Source organism: Silurus aristotelis (genome assembly GCF_946808225.1).
Source record: "Silurus aristotelis genome assembly, chromosome: 17".
Taxonomy (NCBI): Eukaryota; Metazoa; Chordata; class Actinopteri; order Siluriformes; family Siluridae; genus Silurus; species Silurus aristotelis.
Window position 1 is genome coordinate 3,598,596 of NC_139590.1, and position 9,809 is coordinate 3,608,404.

At 39.5% G+C, this 9,809-nt stretch overlaps 1 protein-coding gene across 2 annotated transcripts in view; it reads left to right on the forward strand.

Moving 5' to 3' along the window:
- The first annotated feature begins 1,142 nt into the window (after window positions 1-1,142).
- Window positions 1,143-9,809, forward strand: part of limd2 (LIM domain containing 2) — a 22,412-nt gene continuing 13,745 nt past the window's right edge. The window contains exon 1 of one of the 2 annotated variants that reach the window (XM_083567085.1): window positions 1,143-1,334. In XM_083567085.1, coding sequence (XP_083423211.1) covers window positions 1,207-1,334 — 128 coding nt within the window. In that variant the 5' untranslated portion in view covers window positions 1,143-1,206. The remainder of the gene's footprint in view (window positions 1,335-9,809) is intronic. The other variant, XM_083567084.1, reaches the window with a different exon arrangement.

A 9,809-nucleotide genomic window follows, 5' to 3' on the forward strand; every position in this document is an offset into this window, starting at 1 on the left:
CAGTGAAATCAGGCACCAAAGACTGTGGGTGTTCATTGGGGAGTTCCTGGGGGTGTACAGAAACTCCAGTCCATACACACCATGTCTTAATGAAGCTTACCATTGTGTAAAGGATCATTGTCACTGTTTATCATATTCCAGTGGAGTCAAAGCTTCAATTTACCGTGTACATAGACACTGTGTGCTTTCAAGTTTGTGGCAAAAGTTTGGAGAAGAGCCACATTTGGATGTGTCCACATACTTCTGCCAATATCGCTTATCAAGGTCAACTCATCTTGTAAACCCAACAGAGCAATATTTCGGCTTAAAATACAAGTTAAGCTGAGTCTCCTGTCACTATGATGGGAAACGGTGGGGCTAAAAATGTTTGTGAGCCACTAGAGGGCGCTGGAGAGATTTTTTCAGCTTCACATTTAAACCCCTTTCAGAGCATCCACCAGCAATCACCTGATCTTTAGTAGGAATGGTAACATTCAGCGATTCGCTTTGCATAAAAATTCAAGATGCGACGATTTAAAATGTGTGCGTCAGATACAAGTAATACCATGCATCGCTTTTAAGATATTTGCAGATTGATTCATATATAATTATTACTAGATACGCTCTGCTTTGACTATTAAGAAAGTGACCAATCATTTGCGACCAATATTTCTCACATAGACCGATTTCTCCTCGTTTCTCAGGTTCTCTCAGCTACGTAAACACGACGCATCACTACACTGAGAGTAACGCAGAATACAGATTAACATGGCAGAGGTAGAGCTGCATCTTCCTTCAGACAGAACAGGAAAAGAACGTCTGGTTTGATTGAATCTTTTTTTTTTTTTTTTTTTTTTTTTTTAGTAAACTGATGATTTGCTGTGTGTCTGAAGCAAAGAAATCAATCGAACCGTCTGCGTCTAAAAATGAAATCGCATCGGTAGCTGCTTCACATGTCTCTTTTATTTATTGTTGACTATTTATCGAGATGCACATTCATACCGTGTGTCCTTTTAATTTAACAGCCTTTTATAATAAAAAAAAAAAAGGGCGGAAAATGGCGCCTTTTTGAAAGTGGTCGTGGTTTATGGGCGTGGTTTACACACCTCAACCAATGGCAGTGGAGGTCCTTATGAATAATAATAAGCTGTGAAGGAAAAAAACAGGCATACACGCTCGAACATAGTGTTCAGCAGGAGGACGCGGCGAGTGTCGCTTTAACATCATATGCTGCTTCCCTTTCAGTCCGTTTTCACAAATTTTAGGCAACTGGGGGCTTCGATAAATACCGAATCAAGCAATACGGACTGCTTTTGCATTTTTTTCCCATTAACTGATCCGGATATACCCAGATGGTGAGTGTAAGAAATCCTTTTCTTCGTTTTGAGTTAACGGCGGGGGGGGCCGTATCTTAAACCGCGTTTTTCTCCCTTTGTTTGTGCACTTCGGTAGAACGGCGTTTCGCGCTACCAAGTGCCCTTCTTTTTCTCCGTGAACGCGTTTGGGTTTCAGCCCGTGAGATTTTTTTTTCTCCTTCTTTCTCCATTGTGATGAGCTGCTTGGCTTTCATGCTAAAATCCTTTATATTTGTATATTTATTTATTATTTAATGCATTCATAATATTTTCCCACGAAGCCAATAAGTATTACTTTTAGCTAAAAGGTGCAATTGTACAATTTGGATCCTTGTATTACGTGTTTACAAAAAATTAAATAAATAATAAAAAAACATCCAATAATGATCAAGTAAATTATGTATCTTAGCAACACAGGGCTGTGTTACATCCGGGTTCTGTTTGATTGGGAAAGTTGGATTTATTTTAATATCAGCTATATATATATATATATATATATATATATATATATATATATATATATATATATATATATGTAATGTAATTTTTTTTTAAGCTCCCTATGTTTTGTAAATTATTTCTTTATGGCAGTGAAGAAAAAGAATCGCTTGAAATGAGAAGACCTTGTTTTTGAATTATTATTTTAGCTCTTTATGTTAAATAAAACAAACATTAGCTATAATATTTCAGGAAAACCATCACTCACTACATAAAAACTAAAATAAAAGCAGTAGTGTTTTTAGTATCAAGAATAAAATGGTATAAAAAGAATAAAAATCTTTTATCCAAGATTTGTTTTTGCAAATATTGTAAAATAAACACAATATGAAACTACAATATGTGTATGTATGTATGTATGTATATATATATATGTGTGTGTATATATATATTGTGTATGTGTGTGTGTGTGTGTGTGTGTGTGTGTGTGTGTGTGTGTGTGTGTACATATGTGTATATATTGTAGTTTCATATTGTGTTTATTTTACAATATTGTGTATGTGTGTATGTATATGTTTATGGTGTCTGTTGTGAAGGTGTCTCCAAACTTTTGACTGAGAGATAGAGATATCTATCTGTCTGTCTGTCTGTCTGTCTGTCTGTCTGTCTGTCTGTCTGTCTGTCAAAAGTTTGGACACACCTTTTCCTTTAGTGGTTTTCCTATCTTTTTATTATATCCAACATTTGTATTTTATGAGAAATGTTTATTTAAGTCCTTGGTTTCTGATTCTGGTCAGTCTAATATTTTTATCCTCTGCAGCAGAGGTAGCTCCTAGACTTCCTTTCCTGGGATGGTTCTTATTAGAGCCTCTATGTTTTATCATAGTGTTTGATGGATGGATATTCATTTAGGAACACATTCTGACCTTCATTTCTTCAAGTAATAATTGACTCTCTTGTCTCTTTCCTGTACTGAGTGTTTCTTGCCATAATATGGATTTGTACAGTAGTTCTAGTAGCACTAATATCGCTATTGACTCTGTAATCACACTTTCCACACTTTACCTGTCGACTGATGGTCTAATGCACTTTAAGAAGGCAAGAAATGTCACAAATGAACTATTGGCAGGGCGACCCTGTGAACTGAAAACCATTCCATTGTGAATTTGATTAGAAAATGCCATGAGTTTGCCAAGTTGTCCCCAAAGCTCAATGGAGCTACTTTTAAATAATCAGAAATCTAAAACCTATTTTGGGTTTTAAAAAAAAGATTTGATTTGGTTTACTACATAATTCCACACACGTTCTTTCATCGTTTGGATGACTTCACTATTATTCACTTGTACGATGTACAATGATGAAAAAAAAATAAATAAAGGAAAAACAATGAAGGAGAAATTATGGCCAAACTTTTGAATGGTATTTGAAAGTGATTAATGGAATTATATCATTTATGATGTTTTATAATTTGAGTTTGGTATTATTGAATCTACTCCCCATCCCTTTTAAAAAAATTTTTTTTTTTTATTTATAAAAAAAAAAATATTGAATCAAATAAAATACTTCATAAACACTGCACTGACGTCACCATTTTGGACAGCGGCATAATTTGGCTTAATATTTGTTTACGTCTTTTTTTCCTAATAATAAAGTCTCTAATAGACTCATTCCCCCCATTCCCCCCATTCCTTTCTAAAGGTTCATATGAATTATTAGCAGGTATTTTCGGGGTTATAATGCTTATATGAACAACACGGCACTAGAGACAATATTTATATACCAGCTATAAATGCACTCTATATAGCAACTGAAACGTGAAATGAAATTAATCTTGGTGCTACAGAAAAGGAATCAGTCACGTGAGTAACACCGACGGCAAAAAAGAAGAAAGTGTGAAAAGAGGGCGATCTGAAACTCGAACTCCCCCTTGTTCTCAACTGTCTGTTTTGAGATGAATGTAGTCTGCTGAAAAGAAGTAGAAAGTCACTATCTATGTTTACATGAGTGTTTCTGTGCTCTGAGTCTAAAGCGGTAGGATTTGATGTCACTTCCTTATTTCAGTAATTGGTTTAGATGTTATCTGTGAACTGTAACCACAGCACCTCTGTAGTTTATTGTAGAAGCTCCATTTTAGTTTGCTTTGCAAATGAAAAGTGGTGAAATGGAGAGGTCCTGTAGACCAGCGGTCCCCAGCCTTTTTGTGCGCCACGGACCGGTTTAATATTGGACAATATTTTCACGGACCGGCCTTTAGGGTGTGGCGGATAAATAAAACAATATGAAAATGATACGACATACATAAAAACTGGTATTTTCTAAATATAATGATAAACGTGAATCCACTGTGGTGGTGTTTGTTCATTTTGCTCACTTGGGGGTTTGAATTTAGCGGTAATGTATTATGTGTTAGCGGCTGGAGCCCCTTTAAGAAGGTAGCGGATGGAGGTAAGACATGTGACCGAGGCATCATGACATGCATCAAGAGTGAGTCATAGACAGATGTGGAGGAGAGAATCCAGTCATTTTCCAAAATAAAACATCGTTCAGAATCAGATAATAAATAAAACGAAAATCATGTAAGTTATGTATTCTTTCTGTGCGGCCCGGTACCAATTGACCCACGGACCGGTGCTGGTCCGCGGCCTGGGGGTTGGGGACCACTGCTGTAGAGGACTGAAACAGTTTGGTTGAAGAAATGCATATGGCTGGAAAGTTCTTTCTTTCCTTCATTCACTCATTTCCCTCACTCCTTTCTTTCTATTTCTTCTTTCTTTCATTCTCTCGATCTCATTTCTCTCTTTCGTTTCCTCACCTTTCTTTCTTTCTTTCTTTCTTTCTTTCTTTCTTTCTTTCTTTCTTTCTTTCTTTCTTTCTTTCTTTCTTTCTTTCTATCTCTCTCTTTATTTCCCTCACTCATTTCTCTCTTGCTCTCATTTCTTTCTTACTTTCCCTCACTCCTTTCTTTCTATTTCATCTTTCTTTCTATTTTTCTTCTTTCTTTCTAACACTTCTTTCTTCTTTTAATCCTCTCTTTCTCTAACACTCTTTCACCCTATTTCTCCTCCATCAGTTTTTTTTCTTTCAGCCTCTGCAAATAGTGTGAATGTACCTCTAATACCCTACATTGCCAAAAGTTTGTGGTCATAAGGCAGGTAATGATGTAGGTGAGGTGAGGAGGTCTGGGGTGCAGTCAGTGTTCCAATTCATCTCAAAGGTGTTCAATAGTGTTGAGATCAGAGCTCTATAGCAGGAGATCTTCCATGCCAACCCACGTGTCCTCATGGAGTTGGCTTTGTGCACAGGGGGCATTGCCATGGTGGAACAGGTGTGGGTTATTACACCGCATCAATTGTTTTGAGAAGAACCACATATGAAAGGAAAGATCAGTTGTCCACAAACATTTGGCAGGATAGTGCATCTTTTGAATGGGGCTGGACCCTGTGGAAGCTTGTACTCATACTCTGGTGGAAGTTCTTTCTATTTTTTTTTTTCTCCAAGTTTCCTGCATGCCAGGACATGCTGAGGGTCGTTAAGAAAAAAAAGGTCTCCTTTCTTCCTCTAATGACTGGAGCCTGAGAGAGAGGAAGCAGATGGGAGTGGAGTGGAGTTTATTGTGGCCTGCGGCATCAGGCATCAGTGGGACGTTGGACATGTTTGTTTATTTTTTCCCTTTCATTTGAGTCAATAAATCTTTCGCTCTTTGCGGGTTTAAACAGCGGACATTCTTCGTTTGGGGCGGTTCCTCCAGTCACTTCCACTTTATATCAGTCTTCCGTTTGATATAACGTCCCGTATCGAGGCATTTAAGGAGCGGCGTAAACAAGCGAAGACGTTTGTTTAGACGACCAACTTTGGCAGGACCATTTTGGAGCAGAGGTTTGGGACACCTGGCTTTTTCTTCCATTTGTGGTTCTTCACCAAATTATTACCATAAAGTTTGAGTTACTGGCATGAAATATTCTCTTCACTAGGACTAGGAGACCCAAATGTGTTCCAGCATGACGATGCCCCTGTGCACAAAGCCTGCTCCATGAAGATCTGCTTTCCATCAGTTGGTTGTGGAAGATCTTCTGCTATAGTGCTCCAACCCTATTGAACAGAATGTCTGTGAACTCCGACTGCACCAGAGGATTGAAACCCCATTGTAGCTTAGTGGTTAAGGTGTTGGAGTTTGGATCTGAAGGTCATGAGTTTAAGTCCCAGCCACTCCTGGGACCCCTGATGCTGAAGTGTACGAGTGGCTGTGGATGAGGGCGTCATGATGCCGTAGCTGTCCAGAAGGCTATAGTTTGAGTCTCTTTCTCTTCTGGCTATTTTTGGAAGCTCCATGCTAATGATATCATGCCAGCTAGGACTCGGTCTGATGGTGCTTTTTCCCTCATCCTGCTGAAATTCTTGTCCTTATAAGGATAGTGAGTAAAAGATGATGCTCAGGCTACGTACTTTAAATAGAAAGTTGGGACTGAATCACCAAAGATGAGGCCTGTTCATCTGGAGACATCAGAAAGTTGTGATCTTTAACGGAGAACAACACACAGTCTGATGAGAATTTAGCATTTAGTCTGAAGGACAAATCAGGATGAGATGTTTTATTCCTTTTGTACCTGCAGAAACAACTCGCATATTACAGGACGTCGTCCATTATCAGTTTCTAGTTACATTTAAATCCACAGCATTAGTTACTTCCTGTTAGCACTTAAAGGCCACAGACACCAGCTTCTCTTTCTTTCTTTCTTTCTTTCTTCCTTTCTTTCTTTCTCTCTCTCTCTCTCTCTCTCTCTCTCTCTCTCTCTCTCTCTCTCTCTCTCTTCACTTTATTCCCTTCTCTCTCTCTCTCTCTTCCTGTCTCAACCTCATTGTTTCTTTTTTTTTTCTCTCACTCCTCTTTTACTTTTTCTTTCTTTGTTTATCCCACCCTTTATCTTCCTTTCTTCCTTTCTTCCTTTCTTCCTTTCTTTCTTTCTTTCTTTCTTTCTTTCTTTCTTTCTTTCTTTCTTTCTTTCTTTCTTTCTTTCAGCTTGTTATATAACTGCAAAACCTCAATTTGAATTGCTAAACATTTTCAAGATTTCACCTCCAAACACACCTTCAGACTTCAGTCTTCACATAAACACATTAAACCCAAAAATTGTTCTTTGGTGTGGACCGTGATCCAGTCGTTGCAACCCAAACGCAGACTTCAAAACACCGCAGCGATGTTCATGAGGAAGAGATCGAGCCTTGCAGTCAGAACTGTGGTAGAAAACGGTTCGATGGCCACTGACCAGTTAGAATCGTTGCTGTAAGGAGAACTGAAGGATGATCAGGAACCCTGATGGTGTGCGTTACACATTGCACCGTACGAATCGTTTGCCCCCGAGGGAGAAAAAAGGTTTATCAGGTTTGTTATGGAAATCCTTGTGAATGCGCACGTTCGTAACGTTTTTTTGATTTGCCTAGACGTTTCTGTATTCCGTGTCCAGCTACAAGCCTGTTCACATCCCGGATTATTCACAAGTCGAGTGGTGAGAATTCCGATCTGCTTTCTGATGTGAAGTTATCTAACGTTTCAATCAAGGTTGTAAATACGAGAGCGGGCTCTTTTTTATTTTATTTATTTTTATTTTTTTAAATAACGCCCGGGATGTTTAGCTTATTGTACAACACGTTTTGCCTGGAATCTTCGCCAGGCCCCGAGGCGGCAGTTTTTCTGCAGCCGTTCGGAATACACACGGACGTGGTACATTCCATAAAAAGGCTCTGTACCAGATGAAACTTGTTGCCTTGGGTCTGCGTGCACAACCCGCTTGCGCAATCCTCCCTTCTTTTTTTTTTTTTTTTTCTGCGATAAGCTTGAGTGTATACGTTGAGCGTACATACCAAGCCGTCTCGAGTTTCATCGTTTAAACACGTCCGAATTCCGGACCTGACCGTCCTTATTTTCATTAGCGTTTCCCCCTGCTCTAAGAAACGCCTCAGCACTTGCTCAATCGTCATCCCGCCGGCCTTGAATCTGCTGACTCGTTTTGAATTTCAAGCGGTAAATCCCCGGTGTAGCCTACAGGCCGACAAACCTTGCGAAACGCGTTGTACCGTTCGAATTCTCGCGGCCGCACGCAAGTTCTGTCGACATCCGAAAGCCGACTGTTCTGCAAACTCTTTCTACATTTCCTAACCCTTCATACTTCTGGTGTTGGTTCACATCCGTCGAAGTGCGTTTGCTGTGAACCAGATGAGAATTGTTTATACATCAATAAAACGACCATCAATCTGGATCGCTTTTGGGAAACCGGATCCGTCCACAACGAATGTTTTGAAAACGCTTGCATGCCTGAAACTGCAAATGTGCAAGAGGTTGTTCCTGTGGGTAACTTAAGACTGTGGTTGCAAAGACAGATGATCGTGTAGACCAGGGAATCGGCCCCCATCTTGTTTGGTTTTGGGGTCACAGAGATCAAAATGGCCCTTTCCAGCCATGTGTTCCACCTCCATGGGTTGGACTGGAACATCTTAAGTGGCCTGCTATAGACCTCTGAACACCTTTGGGATGAATTTGAATGCTGACTACACCCTAGCCATCTTCACTTCACCTACAGTACCGATGCCAGTTCCCTTGTGGCTGAATGAGAACTCCACAAAAAAATCTTGAGGATATTATAATAGCAAATTGGGATTAATGTAAAAAAACCCATGATGTTTTAGAAGTGCTAACTTAAGGGTAATATTGTTTACGCGTGCTACATCGCGTAAAGTCACTATACAAATCGAACTTCGTTTGAAAACTTTTTACATCTTCCGCAACCGGTAACGAATTTGTGCATTTTTTCTCAATCATGTCTGCTAAGTTGCAAAGACAAGTAGCAGGAACGACCAGAAGTGTCTTTGCTTTCCCTTTTTACTAAGCTAAGCTGGCTAGCCAATAGATGTTCTCTTTCTCACTGACAAGCTCCGCCTCTTATTTGACATTTAGAATCGGTCGAAAAACAGGTGATGCCGTCCAACTAGAGCCAAACGTGCAGAACACACCAGGAAAAACTAAAAGCTGACAGACTCTGGAAAAACTCAAAAAAGGCAGACGGTTTGGCGTGTCACAGGCTTTAGGTTCTTTAGCTTTGCTCATAATCTCGTTTTTTTTAAATACGATGCTACATTTTGTAAATGAGTAACTTTTGGAGAGAGTACGCAAGTAATTTGTAACTGTATTGTTGGCTAAATTTCAACCAGTTGTAGTTTAGGCTACAGGTATCCTCGGGTACCAAAACATGCTAACAAGGGCACTGATTGGACGTCCAAACATATCGGGCAAAAAAAAAAATCGGCATTATATGTCCCATCAGCTGCCCTGATTTCTGAATATCGGCATCTACCAGAAAAAAATTCATATTAGTAAAATCGTACAATCAAATATAGCAAAACCAATGTATCGATTCCAGGGCATGAAGAATCAGACATTAGTCCCCAAAGCTACTGATCAACACAAAACAAAAATGTGGTGGCTGGTCAAACTGAGTCGTACATCCTCATCCTCAATTTGAATCAGATTTAAAACCGCATTCAAATTGGATTTTGGGTGGGTGGGGGAGTCTGATTTTTTTAACACTTTCCTATGGTGTTCAGATTGTAAAAGGATTTTTTTTCTTTGTTTAAATTTGTCCAGGATCTGATTTGTTCTGCTCGAGTCTTGACGGCGCATGCACGGCAAAAGACAGTACGGCCTTAAGACCCTGACCGAAAGCTACATTCGAACAAATTTGTAATACAAATCAATCCAACCTGCATGCGGTTTGCATACAGAGGCAGATTTGACATTGACTCATTTGGCCAGTTTTATTAAGCTGGTTTCGGTTTGTGGTGTCCATTCTTGACCAGATTCTGATCAGTGGCTCAGCAGCATTATTTTCTTCTTTGGTCTTGATTGCGCCCCTTGAAACACTGGAACTTCAAGACCTGCATATTGGTGAGGGAAATGGACTTGTGTGAAGCGTGGGAAACTGGTTGTGTCAGCACTGAGAAACTCGCTGACGTTAGTCGTCTGGTCTTTGTTTCTCTCTTTTGCTC